At 44.2% G+C, this 21,442-nt stretch overlaps 7 protein-coding genes across 10 annotated transcripts; 3 read left to right on the forward strand and 4 right to left on the reverse strand.

Annotated features, from left to right (window-relative positions):
• Positions 1–716: 716 nt before the first annotated feature.
• Positions 717–1,216, reverse strand: LOC6586451 (lysozyme A/C). Its single transcript, XM_002012029.4, has one exon. The coding sequence runs from the start codon at positions 1,192–1,194 to the stop codon at positions 772–774; it is 423 nt and encodes a 140-aa protein (XP_002012065.1). The 5' UTR covers positions 1,195–1,216; the 3' UTR covers positions 717–771.
• Positions 1,217–2,157: 941 nt separating this feature from the next.
• Positions 2,158–7,009, forward strand: LOC6586452 (85/88 kDa calcium-independent phospholipase A2). 2 transcript variants are annotated; one of them, XM_002012030.4, is made up of 8 exons: positions 2,158–2,309; positions 3,232–3,404; positions 3,570–3,862; positions 3,921–4,220; positions 4,288–5,105; positions 5,165–5,805; positions 5,879–6,214; positions 6,280–7,009. In XM_002012030.4, exons 2-8 carry the CDS (start codon positions 3,365–3,367, stop codon positions 6,510–6,512), a joined length of 2,661 nt encoding a protein of 886 aa, XP_002012066.1. In that variant the 5' UTR covers positions 2,158–2,309; positions 3,232–3,364; the 3' UTR covers positions 6,513–7,009. The 2 variants fall into 2 exon arrangements, with proteins under 2 accessions (XP_002012066.1, XP_015015845.1); XM_015160359.3 differs by lacking the exon at positions 3,232–3,404.
• Positions 7,010–7,395: 386 nt separating this feature from the next.
• LOC6586453 (ankyrin repeat domain-containing protein 54) lies at positions 7,396–9,205 on the forward strand. The gene is made up of 2 exons (XM_002012031.4): positions 7,396–8,690; positions 8,847–9,205. Exon 1 carries the CDS (start codon positions 7,590–7,592, stop codon positions 8,655–8,657), a length of 1,068 nt encoding a protein of 355 aa, XP_002012067.1. The 5' UTR covers positions 7,396–7,589; the 3' UTR covers positions 8,658–8,690; positions 8,847–9,205.
• Positions 9,206–10,576: 1,371 nt separating this feature from the next.
• LOC6586454 lies at positions 10,577–12,161 on the forward strand. Its single transcript, XM_002012032.4, has 4 exons — positions 10,577–10,961; positions 11,035–11,519; positions 11,599–11,754; positions 11,810–12,161. Exons 1-4 carry the CDS (start codon positions 10,865–10,867, stop codon positions 11,825–11,827), a joined length of 756 nt encoding a protein of 251 aa, XP_002012068.2. The 5' UTR covers positions 10,577–10,864; the 3' UTR covers positions 11,828–12,161.
• On the reverse strand, positions 11,952–13,520 carry LOC6586455 (peroxiredoxin-2). 2 transcript variants are annotated; one of them, XM_015160360.3, is made up of 5 exons: positions 13,420–13,520; positions 12,819–13,000; positions 12,639–12,756; positions 12,177–12,582; positions 11,952–12,116 (listed from the first exon to the last, which is right to left on the reverse strand). In XM_015160360.3, exons 2-5 carry the CDS (start codon positions 12,973–12,975, stop codon positions 12,066–12,068), a joined length of 732 nt encoding a protein of 243 aa, XP_015015846.1. In that variant the 5' UTR covers positions 12,976–13,000; positions 13,420–13,520; the 3' UTR covers positions 11,952–12,065. The 2 variants fall into 2 exon arrangements, with proteins under 2 accessions (XP_015015846.1, XP_002012069.1); XM_002012033.4 differs by lacking the exon at positions 13,420–13,520 and adding an exon at positions 13,076–13,361.
• Positions 13,521–13,653: 133 nt separating this feature from the next.
• Positions 13,654–18,928, reverse strand: LOC26527634 (ATP-dependent DNA helicase Q4). Its single transcript, XM_015160361.3, has 7 exons — positions 18,736–18,928; positions 16,189–18,676; positions 15,485–16,136; positions 14,668–15,420; positions 14,422–14,597; positions 14,042–14,358; positions 13,654–13,979 (listed from the first exon to the last, which is right to left on the reverse strand). Exons 1-7 carry the CDS (start codon positions 18,835–18,837, stop codon positions 13,746–13,748), a joined length of 4,722 nt encoding a protein of 1,573 aa, XP_015015847.1. The 5' UTR covers positions 18,838–18,928; the 3' UTR covers positions 13,654–13,745.
• Positions 18,929–19,303: 375 nt separating this feature from the next.
• Positions 19,304–21,405, reverse strand: LOC6586456 (glycylpeptide N-tetradecanoyltransferase). 2 transcript variants are annotated; one of them, XM_015160362.2, is made up of 3 exons: positions 21,289–21,405; positions 20,935–21,194; positions 19,304–20,776 (listed from the first exon to the last, which is right to left on the reverse strand). In XM_015160362.2, exons 2-3 carry the CDS (start codon positions 21,188–21,190, stop codon positions 19,563–19,565), a joined length of 1,470 nt encoding a protein of 489 aa, XP_015015848.1. In that variant the 5' UTR covers positions 21,191–21,194; positions 21,289–21,405; the 3' UTR covers positions 19,304–19,562. The 2 variants fall into 2 exon arrangements, with proteins under 2 accessions (XP_015015848.1, XP_002012070.1); XM_002012034.4 differs by having other exon boundaries at positions 20,935–21,309.
• Positions 21,406–21,442: the final 37 nt, after the last annotated feature.

Genomic DNA, 21,442 nt, shown 5'->3' on the forward strand with positions numbered 1-21,442 from the left:
TTTCATTTCGATTTTTCTAGAAGAGTATTCTTTTGCAGTATTCAGTCAGAATACCAAGCCGTACCGCATACAGTCTATTTGGCTCTCTTGCTGTACATTGTATTCTAAAATATCTCTTATTTTATCAGTTAAAGCGCCTCTTCAATTAAAATTCAAAAATCAACGGTTACAAATATCTCCTTACAAAATATAGTTGCATAATTTTAGGAGACTGTTGTTGTGGCCGTTGAGGCCAAAATTTGAAAAGGGTAACATTTTAATATTACAGAATAATGTTATTACTCTGTTAAGTTACTCTGAAAGTATGGTAATAGTACGCTGTTAATGGTAATGCTAACGAGCATTTTGCACCTACTTCTGATTTCTGTGCGCCTGGTGCTTTACCAAAATAGCTATAGAAATGCTGGAAGTACTAGGCGAACAGAAATGAATAGAAGGGTGAAAAGTGTTAATTAACAGTATATTAGCAGTACACAGTTACCGCACTTTTATTATTCTGTTAAATAACAGTATGGTAACAGTATAATGTTAATGGCAATGCTAACGAACATTTTGCACACACTTTTGTTCACCTGTTAACTTACAAACATTTTCGTTAAACTTTTGCTCCCAGCGGCAGCATAGCTGATCGCTACGGAGATAAAAAAAACTATATAGTTTTAAGAATTTCACGATCCGCCCACTAGAGGCGTTGTAAATATATAAATAGATAAAAGTCAGTGTTTCAAGCAATTTTGTATTATATTCAAGAATCAAGAAGGGAAGAGTAGCTTAGAAGCAGTCGTTGATGGAGGGGAGAGCACCATCGCAGTACTTCCAGGTGGACCAGGCAGTCCAGCCCTGCTGGCGCTGGATCTTCTGGGCGCAACGGACGGAGTTGGTGATGTCATCGGTCAACAGGGCGTTGCAGCTGAGGGCGCACTCGTTGTAGGAGAAGCGACCGCTGGCAGGCTGGCACCAGTAGTAGTCGTTGATCTGGAAGATGCCGTAGTCGTTGGAGCCGTTGTAGTTCTCGGGGCCAACAACGCCGGTGCGGTAGGAGCTCTCGTGCTCGGCAATGCAGGTCCACTTGTTCAGCTGGTCACGGGGAACGCCCAAGTCGGCCATCTCGCGGGCCAGGGAGCAACGGTCCATGGTGCGACCGAAAGCGGGGGCGGCGAAAGCCAGAGCGAGCAGAACGATGAAAGCCTTCATGTTTTGAATTTTCAGAGACTGATGTCGAGTCTCCCGAGAACTGCAGCTTTTATAGCCACCGAATATCTCTAAGTAGGCCCTATCTATGATATGGAAAGTGCCGCGACGCGCAGAAGAACGCTTCCTAATCAACTTTCTCGATGATCGCAATTATCTGCCGAACTGATAATAATAGTATATTATATTATAAATACATACATACATATTTTAGTATATATATAAGTACATATGTACTTATTTGACTCGAAATATCCATTCCCCAATCAATAATGAATAACATGTTTATTTAATAATTATTGATTGCGTCTTGAAGCAGATAATTATAATATGAAAATATATGCATATTATATATTGTTATAAATATAAATATATACTTAAATATATTTTTATATAATTAATATTTATTTATTTATTTATAACAGTTAACTATAATTAAAATTATGAGCTAACTTAACAATTAAAGCACTGGCTACTAAGGCCTTCGGCTTGCTTATATATGCATATTTACATAAGTGTGCGATTTTTATTTACATTTGTATAAATATTTTATCTTTTTGTTTAAATCTATATTTTTAAATTAGCTGATATATAATATTTTTTATTTAATTCCTTTAAATGTTTAAATATCATAGTTTTCCGCAAATATTTAAGCTTGTAAGGTTTTAGAGCCATAGGCTGCTAAATTGAACGATAACGATATTTTATATTTTAACGATAACTGTATGAGATATACTATCGAGTGCAAGCAATAGAGTATCTCAAAACATAGCTACTGTACAAGAAATTAAATTTTTATTAGAAAAGTAATTGCTATTAGGTTGTTTCCAATAATACAAATGTGGGCTTTTGAATTAATTTTCTTTTATAACAATTGCAATAATTCGTATGTGTGATTTGCTCATTGCTATGAAACTTGTTGAGTGAGTTACCGATTCAAAAGAACGAAAGGTAGAACGTTGAACGAACTTGTTATCAAGAGTAATTCTTTCGGTCGGACGGGACGGCTTATAGTTACTTTAATCAGCAAGTAACAACGACGAATTGGCAGTGAATTTAAAAAAGTGTGCAAAATAAAAGCATTTGGTGTTGAATAAGCGGCGGCGAAATGTTTAACGGTTGGTTTTGTTATAAATCTGATACATTGGCTAAATTCAACTTGGACAACAAAAATAACATTCGACGACTAACACAGGCACACTAACACACAGACGCAATCAAAAGAAAGATAATTGAAAAGCATTCTCCCATATTGATTGAGTGGCACGCCAAATTGAAATGGGGAAAGAACGAGAAATGTGGCGTTACAGAGTGCAAGGCTAGCAAGACGAAAGGGCACCGCATTAATGTTGGCCAAAAACGGTTGCCCTTGTTTAAACGTATATAATATGCATAAAAATCATTCAGAGCACAAAGCATTTTATCAGTTTATCTAGTTGAGTCACGGTTGAATCGCTGCAAAAAAAAAAAAAAAAAATGATGAGGGCGCACGGCAACGGCCCTCACATTTCTATACTCTATCCGAGACATGTGTCATAACGGTTTCAATAAGACGATTGTGACGGACAAATGTATATACATATATACATACATATATGAAAATAATTGCGGTAGTTAAGTGCTCATCTTAGAGATGAGATGAGTGCAATTATTTTCTGCTATTTCTAGAACACGAACCAAGCCAATGTTCCGAATCACGCGCAGTCGTTCCCCCAGCTAAGAATGTTGTTCCTGCGTTGCTCGTGTCACGCGTCTCACTCTAACTTACTAGCTAATATTTAAGCTTAGGTCAATATAACTAAATGGTGCATTCCAGTTTGGCCCAATAGATACATATGTGCAACTAATTGCGATTATTTGTGTAGAGCATCGGATGTTATTGATTTGTTGGCAACAATGCATTGTTTTGCCGTGTCCCCTGTTCATTCGTTCGCTCTCTCCCTCTCCCGTCTTGCTTTCGGATAGAGAAAAATCTTCTACGTAATAAGCGCAAAATCCGCAACTAACAATTCATATTGTTAATACATTTATTTTCTGTAGATTCATCGCTTACACATTCAAATCTCAAATCGCACTGACATTTTTGCCCTCCATCTGTATAACATCATAATCAAGAAAGATTCCAAAGCTCAAATACGCATCATATACATACCTGCTGATATATACGGAAGCCATGGCTTGGATGGCCTTTGGAGCACTCGCCTCTGGCTTTGGTATTTGCTTCTCAATGTTCTATGTTTGATGTTCGTAATTGTTATGGTTGTTGGTATTGTTTTTTCTTGCGTTCTGTCCTTTTTACCAATTGTTGCGTCTTACTGTACTTTGCGGTTTTACTGTACTATAATTATATGTATTTATTTGCTTACTTGAACTTACAGTGCTGCAGCGCCTGCTGGGCGGAGATACTCCGCCGAACAAAGTTCTGGAAATCAAGAGCGAATCGTTGGGCACCTTGCAGGTTATGGCGAGGGATGATGCAATGGTTCTGTTCGCGCCGCCCTACAACAGCAGCGATAAGCGCGCCGTCTACGAGATTGTGCTGCAGCGACCCACCTCCGATTCAAACACCACTTCCTTCAGTCTCTACCGTTCGCCCGTCCAGCAGGAGGCGGAAGAGAAGTTCAATACCTTTATGCAGCGTCTGCCTGTCTTTGTGGGCATTGTCAAGGAAGTATGTGACCAGCATAATGGCATCAGAAACAATCATATTAATTATTTCTCGCCTGCAGTATTACAATGTTAATGGATTGCAAAAGGTGTGCGATGCCCTCTCGGATAATCCGTCGTGGACGTTGGCCCATTTGGTTGCCTACTTCAATCTGGTTGAATATATCAGCAATCCCAAGGTGCTGCAGTGTATCGATGTGGCAGATCATACAACACTCATGTCGCCGTTTCAGCTGGCCATCAAACAGGGTCACATAGAAATGGTAAAGCTGCTTTTGCCTCTTAGCAAAATCGAGCACTTGGACATAAACAGCAATTCGGTATTCCACTATGCCGCCAGCACATCCAAAGAGATCATCAATGTGAGTGACAGTCGAAGACTTGGTTAGATCTGCTCTCAACCATTCAACTGTTCCGCTTTCGTTGCAGCTGCTCACGGAGAACAGCACTGTAAATCTGAACCACCTCAATTCGGACGGTTGCACGCCGTTGCATTTGGCCTGCTTGACAGACAAGCCGGAGAATGTGAAGGCTCTGCTGCTCGCAGGCGCCGATGTCAACCTGAATGCCAAGAATATTAGCAAACTGTATAAGACATCGACACCCACATCGGTGGCCTCGTTCCTACGCACCAACGCCAGCAAGCTCTACACCCAGGATATGAAATATGGCGGGACACCGTTGCACTGGTGCTCCTCTCGAGAAACCCTGCACGCCCTCATCATGGAGGGATGCGATGTGAATGCCACCAATTTCGATGGACGCACCGCACTGCATGTTATGGTGGCTCGCAATCGCTTCGAGTGCGTGGTCACGCTCCTGGCGCACGACGCTGATATCGATGTGCTGGACAATGAGGGGAATGCTGCTCTGCACATAGCTATCGAGAAGAAACTAGTGCCCATTGTCCAATGTCTGGTGGTCTTCGGCTGTGACATCAATCTGAAGAACAAGGCGGGAAAGACGCCGCGTCACATGGTTGGAAACGATGCCAGCGGCAGCAAGGAGGACGAAATATTATACATATTGCATTCGGTGGGTGCCAAGCGTTGCTCCGACCCGAATTCAAAGTGTCCGCCCGGCTGCAATCCCAAGGGCTCCTACAATGGCATACCGCCAGAGGCACCAGAATCCGTGGAGCAGAGAGAGCACATTGAAAATATGCTGGCAACCACCAGTCGACAAATGGTCAGCGGCTTTCTGGGCGCAGCAGCCAATGGAATCATTGAAAAACAGCAGCCCCCACAGTGAGTAGACAGAGATACGATTTGTTTACTTTTACTAAACATTCATACCTTCCATACAGAATGCCTGTCGTCGTTGATACGGAGAAGGAGCAAAAGGGTCAGAGTATCATGGACGCTCTCTTGGGCATGTTTACCACTAAAGTGAATGCAGATGAGAAGGAGAACTCATCGAGTAGCATAGCTAGTGCTACGGCCACGCCGCCATCGGGCATAGCTAGTCCAGAACAGCTGCCGTCGCCCACATCTCCCATTGCTCGAGAAGTCGGCGATAAGCCATACGGACGCGGGCGTCTGCTATGCTTGGATGGCGGTGGCATACGTGGCTTAGTGCTCGTCCAAATGCTACTCGAGGTGGAGAAGCTGTCGCGAACGCCCATCATACATATGTTCGATTGGATCGCCGGCACCAGCACTGGCGGCATACTGGCCTTGGGCCTGGGGTGTGGCAAGACCATGCGGCAGTGCATGGGTCTCTACCTACGCATGAAGGAACAATGCTTTGTGGGCTCGCGTCCGTATAATAGCGAATACTTCGAGGCAATACTTAAGGATAATCTGGGCGAGTTTAATGTCATGACAGATATTAAGCATCCCAAGATTATGGTGACTGGAGTTATGGCAGATCGTAAGCCCGTCGATCTTCATCTGTTCCGCAACTACACCAGCGCCAGTGATATACTAGGCATTGTGACTTCCATAAGTAAGAACAATGAAATTAAATTAATCACTTCATCTCGGATCTAATTCACATTTCAATTGATGAACTTTGCCAGGCAATCGACGCATACCGCCGCCACAACCTGAGGAACAGCTAGTGTGGCGTGCTGCTCGTGCAACTGGAGCAGCTCCATCATATTTCCGTGCATTTGGACGCTTCCTGGACGGCGGACTTATCGCCAATAATCCAACATTGGATGCCATGACTGAGATCCATGAATATAACATGGCGCTGCGTAGTGTTGGACGCGAAGCAGAAGCTGTGCCCGTCTCAGTGGTTGTTTCGCTTGGCACGGGTCACATACCCGTCACGGAACTAAAGGATATTGATGTATTCCGGCCTGAAAGTATCTGGGATACGGCTAAATTGGCTTACGGCATATCTACGATTGGTAATAGCAACACGTTTTTTTAATGAATTGTAACAGTTTATTGATTGACTGCCTCCAACTTGCAGGTAATCTGCTTGTGGACCAGGCCACTTGCTCGGATGGACGGGTCGTTGATCGCGCCCGCGCCTGGTGCAGCACCATTGGCATACCTTACTTTAGGTTCAATCCGCAGCTGAGCGAGGACATTGCCATGGACGAGAAGAACGATCAGAAGCTTATCAATATGCTTTGGCACACCAAGGCATACATGCACACCAATCGTAACAAAATCATTGAGATGATCAATTTCTTGAAATAGCGCGTAAGACGGATTTAGACCGCTACAATTGGCATTTAGCTTCAAAAGTTTACATTTTACCACAGCTGTGTATTGATCTTCTTTATTTGTTTTATACACTTTTCTCAGCACCCTTTCCCGCGGTCTAAATCACACACCCACCCACACACACACCTATACACACATACAGAAACAACTAAACACACTACGCACACCACTCTTTTAACATACTGACCCAGTCGAAAATCCGTTGCCAGAAATTAAACAAATAAAATCCAAAAATAGGATTCCATACAAGGCATAATTTAAAGTTTTGGAAATATTGTGTTATTGTTTAAGAAATCTAGATATGTTGAACCTCGTGTCCAAAATCTGTATTATTAATACACGTATTTATTGTATGTATGTACTTGATTTTTGCTAATTGAATTATATATTGTATATTTAAACATTCCGTGCCGTTTTGATAGCAATTTAAATAGATGAGCACGAATTTTGAATAAATGTTTTTGATGTAATATTATGGATATATTCTTCATAGTTTATGAATGTTTTCCTTGAAGCAATTGCTTCATACATGCATATGTACTTTCTGAGCATATGCATTAGTCAAGATTTCTTAAAGGACAAGTTTAATAATCAAAATATAGTTATTTTAACAAGATTATTGTATTAAATACAAATTATTTAATAAAGGATGAGATTTATAAGTGTTTAATAATAGGATTTTTTCTATCCAATAATATATATACAACAAAAATTATTAAATGAATATATTAAATAAATATTAAATGAATATAAAATATGGAAATATTTCATCGGTTAAATGATGAAATGAGCTTTTGTTGATTTGCGATACTCACAGAATAGTGCAGCGTTGCCACCTGGTGCGCAAGCGCTGGCAGCACCAATCGTGATAAGTTGGCAGCACCTCGCACAAAATGTAAACAGGAAAAAAATCGAGAAAAATACAAACAATACAGACAAAAGTAAGAAGCGCGTGAAGAAAAAGATAAAAAAATTGATGTGTGCATACGCAAAAGCTACGCAATAAATTTGTAAATAGAAACATACGCACGCACGCACAGACAAGCGGCCATGTCCAATGACCGTGTGGACTCGGGCAAAGAAGTGCCAGTGCCAGCGGCAATAGCGATCGAACAAGAATCAGAGCTGCCCAGTATAATGTCTATGCCCACGATGCCCGTGTCGAAGGGCATTATGATAACACCACCGCCACCAGTGATGCCACCAACGCCGACATCGTCGCCCAACACACACGGCGAATGGCCCAATCTGAATCCAAATGCGAACACATTCCAGCTGACCAGAGATAGCAGAGGTGGTGGAGGTATAGGTAGTGGAGGAGGAGGAGGAGGAGGGGGAGGGGTCGGCGCAGGAGGTGAGCGAGAACATTTTGCGCTACCCCATTTACCGCCATTGCCGCTGAACGTTGACTATCTGCCGAGTTTGATACATCCGAGCACACTGCCATCGAGCAGCAAGAGCTTTAAAATGCGCCCGCGCATGAAGCGACTGATGTACTGCAGCTACAACAACATATTGACCGAGTCAAACAATCGCAAGCTGCGCACCGCCGCCTCCACCTGCAATATTGAGCTGCTCAATCGGATTCTGGAATCGGGCGGCAATCCAAATGCCGCCGATGAATTTAATCGTAGTCCACTGCATTTGGCTGCCTGCCGGGGCTATATACCCATTGTGCAACAGCTATTGAAGTATGGAGCTAATCCGAACGTGGTCGACTCACTGGGTAATACGCCGCTCCACCTGGCCGTCATTTCGGCCAGCTCAAATAACTTCAATGTGGTTGTGCGTATCCTGCTGCAGGGTGGCGCCAGCGTTCACATGTATGATCGGAGCGGTAAATCGCCGCTGGAACTGGCGGAGGCTAAATTGCGACTGCTGCGCAATCGCTACGATCATCCCACCCCGGAGACAGCAACGATCCTGGAAGATATGTGCATGCTGACCACGCTTATATTGCGCTACATGGTCAAGCAGCAGCAGGAGCTGGAGGATCTGTCGGCACTCGAGAAGCGTCTACAAAATCTAAGCACCAGCGATGATCAGGAGCAGGTCGTATCACAGACAGCGGACGAGCTGCTCGCGAGTGTCGAACGTCTGTCCATTAACAACAAATAGAAGAAAACAAAAACCAGGCTCAAATTGCAATGGGTAAGCGAAATACATCAGCAATCAGAGCTGTCACTCCATAACCCATTTCTTTGTATTGAATGCTTTGTTTATGACTGAATTAAGTGTCTATTTATCTACATATATACAAACACAGCTAACTTGTTTATTTCAATCTACATATCTGTTCAATTACAGTTTATTTTACGTTTCCTAATTTGGCTGCCGTTGAGTTGGAGTTGGATTTGTTTGACTAAACTCTGGATGCGCACTGGAGCTGGAGCATACAACCAACACTCACACACACAACACACACATTGTTTCATGCGATCTTTTTTATTAAGTATTTCATTTAAGTTTTCATTGTTTATGCAAAACAAACAAAACAAAATACACACCAGCAAACAAAATATGTTTACATTTTAAGCTTTACGTTTAGCGCGCCAAAACAAAATACAATTTATGTAATAGAGATGCAATCCACAACACCTAAAACAGAATCAAGCATTGCAATATATTAAATAAATGATTACAATAAAAGTAAAAAATAAAAATAACAAGTAAGAAAGCTCTAGTCGAGACTGCTCGACTACGAGATCCCCTGAACCCTTGGAGCAATAGATATTTCAATACTTTTTCGCGACTTTCAGCTTACACAAGAAACACGCACACACACACACACGCACGTACGCAAACACAGGCATACATACACACACACTCATACACACACACATACACACACACACGCATACATACACAAACGCATACACACACACACATACACACACACATACACAAACACATACACACACAAGCAACCATGCATAAACACGCATGGGCTGCAGTGTGCGCTTACTATGTGAACTTAATTGTTTAATAACTTTTTTTATGGACGTACGATCTTCATGAAACTTTTAGATTATGATTATAACATGAATATGCATGTAATTGCCAAAGCACAAGTCTCTAGTATTTGAAATACGCTTTTTACAAAAGTGAGGGTGAGGGGGTGAATTTAGAGGTGGGGGGTAAATTTTAACAAAAACCGAAATTGTATAAATTGCATATAAGCATACATTAAAAATTTGGAGACTCTAGCAATAAAGGTGTAGAAGATATAATTTTATAACTGGGTTTCGATAAGGGTTTTTATCGATAAAAAAATATCGAGATGAGTTATCGATTTTTAATGATAAACTTGATATGCGCGCTGTAATTACGGACATTTTAAAAAAAATTTGAAGTCTCTAGCTCTTATATCTTCTGAAATCGACGCGTTCATACATACGGACAGACGGACAGACGGACAGACAGACGGACAGGGCCAAATCAACTCAGCTCGTCACCCTGATCAAGAATATATATACTTTGTGGGGTCTGCCACGCCTCCTTCTCCCTGTTACATACATTTCAACAAAACCATTATACCCTGATTTCCCATTGAAAATGGGTTCAGGGTATAAAAATAAAAACACTTCGTTAAGTGTGGTAAAAACTTCTTTAAAACTGATAAACTAAACAGAAAATAAAAAAAGCAAATCAGCAACTATGAAATAGGGAAATAGGGAAATAGTTAAGGAAAGGCGTTGTAATGTCGTCGCTTCATAGGCTGTCCTAGAGAATTATACATTTCTATGTAGATATGGATGTATATATGTATGTACAAATAAATATGTATACACATGCACACACAAACATATATATATGCATATGTGTGTGTTACATGATGAACATACTCCTTCGTAATAGAAATGTATCGAACTTATCGAACAGCTGTTCGGAGTGTCACCACTGAGAAGATTAAAGTGACCAGCCATCGAACTATATCTGTTTCTAACTGCAGCTGAGCTTTTTGTCATTTTGTTGAATGGCCGCAGTGAGTAAGTACATATACATCAGAATATCAAGCATCGCTGCGGCGAGAGAGCGAGTCTCTTTGAGATGTCTCTTACAACTTGAGGGCTGCATATTTTATTTTAAGTTTTGCGCGCTTAGGGGGCCCTTTCAAAAACAAATGAAGATATTCAAGTAATCTGTTGCTTAAACAGTTGAAATAGTCACGTACATAAAATATGAAGCATGTAGTAGAATTTAAGTCAGACAATTTGGGCAAGTTTGAAATTTTGTTCGTAAATATTAATACACTCTACAATACTCTAGATTTTTAAAGAAAGGACTTATTCTTTGTATATACTGTGATACATATATATATCACAATGGAAATGAAAGAAGTGCCAAAAGCTTTTGGAGAGATGCCATCGTCTAGTAGGAAAGGTGACAAAGACAAAAAAGAGACAGAAGAAAAAAGGAAAAGTGAGTGCAAATATAGAATGAATATATAAGAATGAATATAGAACATTTATTTGTATATATATGCAATGCAAAGAAGACGAGGTGTGGATGGTTGCTCCATCGGACAGCCGTGTAACACGGGGTCTTGAAGTACTGTCCTCTTTGGATAAGATTTATGTGTCTCAGAGGCTGATGCCATTTGAAGAATATACGTCAAAAAAGTTCATGTTTCAGATTAAAAATGGAAAGGGCGAGAATGTCTATAGGGGTCTCGAGAGACCGTCGGTCCTTCAATTTATTTTTGATAGTTCATATCCATTTAAAATGGATCTTGTGGATAAGTCGGGAACGAAATTAGTGGAATTGGACCATCCTTGTAGTTGCGCATTGTGTCCCTGCTTCAACGTCTGTGATAAAAAAATAAAAGTTTATGCACCTCCTGGACATTATATTGGCGAAGTGTTGAAGATCATTTCTTACAAATATACTGAATATGTCGTTCAAGACGCTAATGGCAAGGAAGTGATTTTTATTGACGGTCCACCCATTTATAAAAATATAGGGAAGGTCACACTGGCGGTCTGTACTTCTGCGTATATCGCAAATACATAAATATTAATACATATATTTTTATGTTTTATCACAATCTGGTAAATAGATATGGGACTCGCATGACCATCAGATTGGAACTATAACCAAAGAGTTTCCAATATTGGAATCTCTTTTTACGGAGTCATCATATTTTTCTGCTTCGTTTCCTTCCAGCTTAAATACGAATTATAAAGCTTTAATCCTTGGTGGCGTCATTTTGTTGGTAAGTCTTTCCTGTCCAAAAGCACATCTGATTCAACACTTCATTTCTATTGCAGAGTGTTGCTAGTATATAAGCTCTACTCGGAATCTCATGAATAATCGCAAAGCCCTATCAAATAATCATCAGTTTGCTTTTATGTACAAATGCCCGGAATATATATATATATATATATATATATATATATATATATACATATATATTTTTTAAGGAAAATGTGTGCATTCATTTTATTTATATTTCAGTCATTTAAATTTGAATATATTTGCTAGCCAATCTTGGTGGGTTGTGCAGGCAGGCTAAGTAGAAAATGCCTAGTTGTTCTTGGCAAAGTACTTTGTTTTCTCCTCCGGATTGGGCACAATCTGCGAACACATGTCAGTGAAATAAATAAAGCAACAATTGCGTTATATGCTATTGATTACCGTATCAGAGCCTGGCTTCCAGCCGGCTGGGCAGACCTCGCCATGTGTATCGGTGTACTGGAAGGCCTGTACGAGACGTATCGTCTCGTCCACAGATCGGCCAACAGGTAGATCGTTCATTGTGATTTGGCGTAAGACGCCGCGCTGGTCAATGATGAAGAGGCCGCGCAGTGTATGACCAACTTCTTCGAGGTACACACCATAGTCCTTGCTTATCTTATGCGTCAAGTCGGAGAGAAGGGGAATCTTCACATTACCCAGGCCGCCCTCCTTGCGCGGCGTATTTATCCACGCCAGGTGTGTGAAGTGCGAGTCAACGCTTGCAGCAATCACTTCCGTATTGATTTTGCGGAATTCAGCGATGCGATCCGAAAAGGCAATTATTTCCGTGGGGCAAACAAATGTGCTGCATATGATTGAAGTATAACTATATGTACGAATAAGGGTTTATTTTTAACTTACAAGTCCAGTGGATAAAAGAGTAGCACAACATATTTGCCCAGATATTGGGACAGCGAGAGCTGCACAATCTCTTTGTTGACCACGGCGGTGGCCTCGAACTGTGGCGCAGGCTTGGAAACTGTTGAATATATGGCATTTAATCTGGTAAGAAGTAAAAGCTTAGCGCATCTGGTCACTTACTGACGGCCTTAGTGTACTGCAATTGATGGTCACCCTTGGGCTCGCCGGCGGGATAAACTGAGCCACCAGCGAATGAGTAACAGGACTCATTATCATCAGCTTTCACAGCTGTTGATGCCACTAAAAGCAGGAGAGCCAAACTGCCGTAGGTAAACATAATGCCACTGAATACTGTCGCTTAACTGCAAGGAGAGAGACTAATAACATTTACCGCAATTTGACACGCGATGCCTTCGGCTTTGGCTACACCCACTTACAGACACGCACGCACACACAACCACTCAGAGCGAGAAACAAACACGCACACCAACGCAATTTACAGCCACGCAGTCAATTTTGTGGCTCCACAAGAAGCAACCACAACTGAATGAATGATTATCAATTGTGCAATTGAAAGGGGGTAGCGGCTTAACTAGTGATAAGCGCTATCAATTTGATTGAGTACACAATATATTTTGAGGTATGTCTATCGAAATTTAAAATTGAAATGTAACTTAAATCTCGAGTGGAGACAAAGCATATGCGATGCGTGGATTTACGTATATTTTGTTTCCTTATTCGATCTTTTTTGATATATGCCGATAGTTTACACAGATGTTACCTTATATACATATATAAAATACAAATAACTTTAGCTTGAACTGTTGTTGTTGATTTAGCAAACAAAGCGCACGAGCAACACCGGCTAGAGATGCGTCGATTAAAAGATATCGCTTGTTCCACGATTTAATGTAAGACAAATGGTTCATATGAACCAATCGTAACGCACGATTCAGCTGCGCGGTCTTTTTGAATTTTATTAGATCTTCCGGTATTTCATTTGTGTTTGAGACCATTTTATGCGGATTATTTAAGTATGAATCTTGGTAATCATTTTATTTAAAATATGAACATTAAAATAAACACTAAGTCTCTAAAACAAATTTATCACGTGCGCCGCTTAACGATTTCCATGTTGGCCAACTTGAGTATGCGATTGAAATCAACTTTGGTGTGGGCACGCCAATACTTGCAACGGCCCCACATGACAGCTGGGTAATTCGGACTAGAAATACCATGGAACAAACGCGCTATATTGCGCCCACTGAACGTATTGTCGGGATACATGTTGATCAAAGCATGCACATCAGCTATAATATGATCATCCGGCACATCACTTGGCTATGAGAATGGTCAAGAGTTATAGTGGATCTTTTTTGGGAAACCTTTTCTCTAAGACTTACCTCAATTTCTAGCTCCAAGTCTTGTGGATAGTCGTTGCGGAAGTAGTTGCGTACAATGCCCTTCAACTGGGCACAGCGATCCTGGGGAAAATCCACTGAGCAGCATTGTCCACACGAGCTGTAGGCCACGGCGGACAACCCATGAGCCACGTACTGCAACTGGATGAGCTGAGTGCGTTCCTGCATAACCGATCGAGTGTATAACGTGTCAAGGGCGTCGTCAATTTCTGCTTCTGTGAAGTCACCCGGCGCCTTGATGCGAAAGCCCAGGTCAAAGAAATTTACTGAGATGGGCGAACGCTTTGGATAGCCATTGACTAGTAAGTACAGAATATATGTTATACCAATATAATTTGCATAGAGTACGAGTTATTGCACACCCTGCATCCACTCCAGATTCTTTAGCTGATACTTGACCACTCCGCTGTTCCAGCCAATGCCGGCCGCGATGTCTACGACGGAGAATTCTATAATGTTTGCATCCTCCTTGAATGTTTTGTTCTTAATCTGCAGCGCGATGGCCATGGCCAGGGGAGGACATTCTTTGGCGGCGTGTCTGAGCAGTAAGGGAGTATATTTAAATAATATATAAATAGTTTATACTCGCATTATACATATTAACTTACTTCAGATATTTGGGGCCACCGTAGGATATCACTTTGGCCATGATATACGCCGAGCTGAGCACATTCATACACCAGCGTGGCTCCAGCTCCATGTAGCAGAGCAGCGTTGATATATTCTCGGCGGGTATGTCCAGCGCTTCGACTGTCTTCTCCACCGAGAAGCCAATCTCATGTCCGGGACAGATATGCTCCCGTGTGCCTGCCTCACTTGCAGCCCTAGGTTCCACAGAGTTCTTCTTCGCATCTAGCTGCTTATCGCAGCTGCAGGGCACAAAGATGCGCTGCAGCAGCTTGCGTATGACATGGCGATCAATGGAATTGGCATACACATGTCGACGCAACTCGTTCTGATCCCCTCCCTTGGGGTCCAAGAACAGATGGCAATGCGACAGCAGACCATCACGTCCAGCGCGTCCAATCTCCTGCACATAGCTCTCGAAATTCCGCGGCATATTATAGTGGATAACAGCGCGAATATCGGGCTTATTGATGCCCATGCCGAAGGCAATGGTGGCCACCACAATGCGCAGTTCGTTGCCCATAAAGGCGTTCTGCACGGTGCGGCGTCTAGAGGCGGGCATGCCCGCGTGATAGGGCTCTGCCTGCCAGTTCACCCGCTTCCGCTTTCTCTTCGTCTGGTCGGGTGCTTGATTCGATTTCTTGTCCTGCATGCAGGTTCTAATGAAACTAGCTATTCGCTCGCATTCGTCACGGCGCGTGCAATAGATGATAATCGATTGACAGCTCTCGAATCTGCGAAGGGTACAGAAGGTAGTTAATAGTTTGTGTAAGACCGAGGAACTCAGGATTCGCCCACCTCTTGCTGTTGAGCAGCTGCAGCAGTGCCGCGTCACGGTTCTCATCCTTGGAAACGGAGAGTATTAGATTATCGGGCAAGGGTGTGTCGCTTATTATGCCATGCTCCCCATCCGTGATGCCCAAATGTTCGATGATGCTGATGCGAGTAGGCAACGTCGCTGTGGCCGTCAGACCGAGCACCGTCTGCACGCCCAGATTCTTCTTGAGCACTTTGCATATCATTAGGTAGCTGGGACGAAAGTTGTGACTCCACTGGGAAACACAATGCGCCTCATCGATGCAAGCAAATGCGATGGGCGGCAGCTGCCGCAAGATGGCACCGAAGCCCGTGGCACGCTCCCCCGAGACCACAGCCTCTGGCGAGACGAGAAGTATATCAATCTCGCCGTCGGCTATGAGCTGCTGAATCTTGAGCCGCTGCTGTGGCGTTTGATTCGTGTGCAAGCAGTGGGCGCGCAGAAAGTGCGGCACGCCCGTCACCTGGTCCTCCATGAGCGACACCAGTGGAGAGATGACCAATGTAATGGCTCCCAGACGGCGGCTGTACAGATAAGCGGGCAGCTGATAGCACAGCGACTTGCCGCTGCCCGTGCTGAGGGTGACCAACGTAGACATGCCGCTGAGTATGCGCATCACAGCACGATCCTGACCTGCAACGGGGCATCCATATATCAGTGAATCTAATGAACGGATATAGCTTACCCTTGCGGAAGCTGCTGTGTCCAAACATGTGCAGCGCCTCGATGACCTCGTCTGTCGGGTCCTGCAAACTGCCATCCGCCTTGAGCTCGTAGAGGGGCTGCACACCTCCATGCTGAGTTCGCGCTGGTCCCCCTCCATTCGATGCGCTGGCATCCAGGCCGGCTTCCTTGAGGAACTGCTCGGGTATCTTATGGCCCACATAGCTCTTAATGGGCGATTCAACTTTCTGTGCTTGTGCTGCATCAACAGCTGCATCCAAGGCCTCGAAATCAATGTCCCCCTCATCACTGGACATGTTCAGCTGCGCAGAAGGATTTGCGCCAGACTCAGCATCCTCCTCCTCATCACAGCTGCTGCTGCTGGAGTCAGCGTGCTGATAAATAACATTTGTGTTGGCTGCCTGTGGCAGGCGCTCAATGTTGCGACTGTGCGCCGCTAGGGCTCCCTGTGTGGCCATCATCTCGACCTCAGCTAGCGTGGGGAATGGCGACGGGTCCTCCTCCAGCTGCGCGCTCAGCGGCAACAGCGTATCGCCCTTGATCTTGCACTGCTGCGCGAAATGACCCACCTGGCCGCAATTGAAACAGGTCAACACACCTCCATCGCAGCCACCCATGTCCATGTCGGGGCCTGCCAGCGCAGCCACTCGCTTCTTGTGCCTCCACTGCTGCTTCTTGTACTTACTGAAGTTGACGGTCTTTTTGCCACGCGAGAACTTCTTTTTCTGTATGTTGATCGTCACAAAGTTCTCATTCAACTTACCCGCCGCGATCCTCGCCTCCAGCTTCAGACGTGCAGCTGCTCGCTTCTCGTTCACAGAGGCAGAGGAGGAGGAGGCAGCAGCTTCCCCTGCGGGCCGGCCACTGGCAAAGTTGCTAATATACCGCTGAGCTGTCTCGTCAGCTTTCTCTAGCTCGTCGAGCTTGATGCGTGGCACGCAGGTTATATCGCCCGACTCGAGCGCTAGCACATATTTGAGATCTTTGGGGTTCAATGGCTGCTCCTGCAGCTCCTCCTCGGCCTGGTCGGCAGCTGCAGCTGCAGCTGCAGCTGCTTTCGCTCTCGACTTGGACTTGGCTTTTGCCTTCTCCACTTTTGGCTTGTCAGTCTTTTCTGCTTTCTGTTTGACTGCCTTCGTGCCCTTGGGCTTGGCTGCCTTCTCCACTTTGGGTTTCTTTTCAGCCTTCGGTTTCTGCCTTTTGGCCGTGGCCTGCTTGCGCTTGGACTTGGGCAGCTCTGGTTCGTAGTTGGCGTCGCCATCCTCGCCCGCTGAGAAATCTTTATCCTCCTTGCATTCGTCGGTTGTGTCGGGATCGTTTGGATGAGGATCCACTTCAGGCACCGTTCCTGGCGATTCGCTTGTGGGCATGATGCGGCGACGCTTGGCTATGTGCCTGTACTCCGGCTGCTCCGTTTCCTCTTCGCTGTCGGCCACAACAGAATCGGAATTGGAGTCGAAGTCTTCTTCCATTGCCACTTCAACTGGAGCCTGAACTGGAACTTCAATAGGAGCTTGAATAGGAGCTGAGGCTGAAGCTATAGGCGACTCCTGCACCTTTTCAACTGAATCCGCTGGCTTCGACTCGTCTGGAGGCGTTGGCAATGGGGAGTCAGTTGGCCTTAGCTTGCTTAAATCTAAATTGGACAAGCCATAATTGGTTTTCCTAGCTGGAGTCGCGTTGTTGTTGGGCTCTTTGACCGGCAGTTTTCTTGGCTGTTCCAGCGAATTTTCAGCTGTGTTGCGTTGCAGCCAACCTTCGTCGACGTGCGTTTTGATGGGCTCCTTTGCTGGCCCTTTGTGATCGGTAAGCAGCAGAGCATTAGCTGCAATCACCTCTGCCTTGTGCTCCTGCGCCTTGCGTATGAGTATGGTCTCTAGATCAGGCAACTGCTCTTCTTGCTCTCCAGCTGCACCAGCCATCGATCCAGTGGCACTCACATTGAGAGCGCCGCGGGAGAGCGGCTTGCGAGGATTACGCTTGGCAAAGCTGCGCGAGGATTGGAACAGTTTGCTGCTGACACTCGGCTTCACGCAGGGCGTTCTCGGCTTGGTTAACTCGGTTGGCGACGTCACCATTGCCACCACTGGCTGCTGCTTGCTCACATTTTCGCCCCAGGCGCTCACGTTCTGCGCCAGCTCTTCGACAGCCTCAAATTTGCGTATTACATGATTCTCGTCACGATTCATAAGATTCGTCAGAGCCTGCGGCGTGGGCAGCTCCTTGATGTTTGAGAAGGCGTTCTCCTTGCTTTGCTGCATCAGCGCTGTAATGTCCATCGGCAGCTGGGGTCCGCCATTGACACTCTCCGTTTCGGGGCTCTGGTCCATTAAAGTGACGCCCAGATCCTCGGACTGCGTCATTTCCAGCACATCAAATCCGTCCTCGCAGAGCACATCGTTCAACGTCTCCTCAAGAAACGAGGTCTTCAGTTTGTAGTACATCTTGTAGGAGTCGCGTATCTCCTGACTGGCCTCTCTTATGTCGTACTATAGGAAACTTAGTTATAATTTCAGTACCACAGAGCATTCAGTTAAATCTCTCTCACCTTCGAGGGCACACGGCCGTGCTTCTTCTTGAAATCTTTTTCCCATAGCTTGACACGTAGCTTGTACTTTTGATACTTGTCTTTATAAATTGATTCGTCCATTGGTTTCAATTTGATTCTACATTTAAAAACAGCTAAGCAAAATTACCTACAGCAATGCACACAAGCATAACACACCTGTTTTTCTGCTGAGCGCGCGCTTTTTTGCAGGTGCTGCCAGACTGCTAAAATGCCAAAGTGTTAATGCGATAGGCGCCAAAATTTGATCTTGACTACAATTTAAATATCCGTAGTATACTTTTTGATTATTTAGTTGTGCACGTATTCATTTGAAATGCTTTTAAAATCGTATTCAAACTTACCAATTGAGACGTTAGTTCCAATGCGTCATCTGTATCCATCCTCGCGGAGCACATCGTGTAACGTCTATTCAAAGAATTATTTTTTCAGTTTGTAGTATTCATTTGATTTATTTATTTTTTAAATAGTATTCAAGCTTTGCAATTGCAATTAAAAATGCATTCCATGTGACACTTGGAAAATCAAAAATTTCGTTAAACGAGGAATTACAAGATACAAGATATCAGAGAAATAGTGCACTAATTTTTGCGTAAATACTTAATTCAATTAAGATAAACCTTCAAGAATGTGGGGCGGGGTGAGGACATTAAGGGCTTGCGCGTAAATAAACGTGGATTCGGCGAGAATGTCAACAAGTTCTGTCTCGTTTTTGTTTGTATTTTTAATCATTTTTCATTTTCCTTTTCCCTCTTTGTTAACGTGCATTTTTTGTTGCGGGTTCTTCAACTCATCCACCACCAACCGTCTTACATGAGTATCAAGGCAATGTCCTCGGGCTGCATGGCTGGACAGCGCCAGTTGTACAAATAGTACTGCAAATTGCCATCGCCGGCACCAAACTTAAGCGGCACAAAGAACTTCTTATTCTCCATCAGATCGAGAGCATTGTAGACATCCATTTGGACGTTACGCGCAGAGATCAGGGCATCGTTCATTAGTTCCAGCCAAGGCGTCTTTGTGGACACATTGTAGAATGAGTACGCGGCACGCACGGTCTTGTGCACGGCATGGTGCATCACGGACGAGGGCAGACAGTAGTAGCTGGTCAGATCGGTAATGTTGCCCTTCTCATCGGCGACCACGAAGCAATCGACTATGCCCTCCTTGGGCGTGAACCAATGACGGAACTCCTCTTTGGTGAACACTGGGCACAGGGAGAAACGCTTTAGATACTCCTCCAGCAGTTTGTGCGCCTTGTCCATATCCTTGGACGTGATGCGACGATAGCCTTTTGTCTTGGGCTGGTCAGGCAGTTTGTACAGCTTCACAGTGCGTTGCATGGTCATGTTGCGAGCCAAATGGGAAAAACGCACATCCACCAGCTTCTTAGGATTCAGCGAGCGGTGCCAATAGCGACAGGTGGCCACAGGCGTTGGCAGAACCACGCCCGCAGTGTACGCAGCCTGAAAGATTCCGGTCAGATTGACACGACGTGTGATCTCGCGTATCAGCACGGGGGCAACGCGCTTGCTGCGCAATTTCTTGTGCACACAGAGGAAATTGATGTCCACCACTTTCAGCACCTTGTCGTACGAGCGCAGCTTACTTGGTATGGCCGAAATGAAGCCCACTAGTTTGCCCGACTTCTCGACCCGCACGCCCACATGCCAGTCACGCTTCCAGCCAGGTGGCTGCAGGGACCACTTTAAAAACTCTGGCTGATAGTCGAAACGGAACATGGCATCATCGTCCTCCACATAGTTCTCGTTGAGCAGCGTATAGAGCTCCTTATTGTCGTTGGGATCGTTCACATCGATTGTCACCCATTTGAAACCGCTGGGCAAGGTGTACGGCTCGGCACGTATCTCAGAAATCTCTTTGTTTGGCTCGATGCACTCATTTGTGGTCACCAGTTCGTTTAGCTTTGGCACCGGTTGCGTTGACCAGAATGTAAATTGCTTCGACTGTGGCCGTGTGAAGCTCACTGCTTCATTGACTGCCTGCAGCAGTGCTTGTTTGCCTAAAATGAAAAATATTATTAAATACTCCGTATATTGATCTTCCTATTCAGCATGGTCCAAGCCGCACACACACAATCACAGTATATTTCTGGTCGGACCTAACCTCATTTTGTGTGCCGCCCATTCCAATTGAATTTTCGTGCACTGTTTTACTTACTAGAGTCTAACGATATATAGGCGCCATTTTTGGCTAGCGTTGACCGTTCTGGCGGTGGTGCTGCTGCTGCTGCTGCGGGCGCCGACTCGTTCTCATTGGCTTCGTTTTCCGTCGACCCAGGCTTCTTTATTTTTAAGCCGGCAACGGCGCTTGCTAGCATTTGCGCCGATGCGTTTGCCAATTCTTTAGTCTTCTGCCTTAGTTCATGCTCATTGTTATCATCTGGGCTGGCTGCGGGTGCATTATCGTTCGGCATTTCTCTGTTGCGTTTGAGGATTTGTAAGAAGTTTATTAATATGTGCTAGCAAAAAAATAATTGCAATGAAATCGCAAAACTATTAGCAGCTGACTCACTAACGCAGCTGCCAGATCTCGCACATAAGATGTACAACTAAATAATATTTAATGGCCACCCTAATTTGTAGTTTGTCAGCAATCGATTTTCATTCTCATTTAAATATATATGTAAAAAAAAATGTGTGTGAACTGTACATATAAATGAAATTTG

Source organism: Drosophila mojavensis, unplaced genomic scaffold, assembly GCF_018153725.1.
Source record: "Drosophila mojavensis isolate 15081-1352.22 unplaced genomic scaffold, ASM1815372v1 contig_74, whole genome shotgun sequence".
Taxonomy (NCBI): Eukaryota; Metazoa; Arthropoda; class Insecta; order Diptera; family Drosophilidae; genus Drosophila; species Drosophila mojavensis.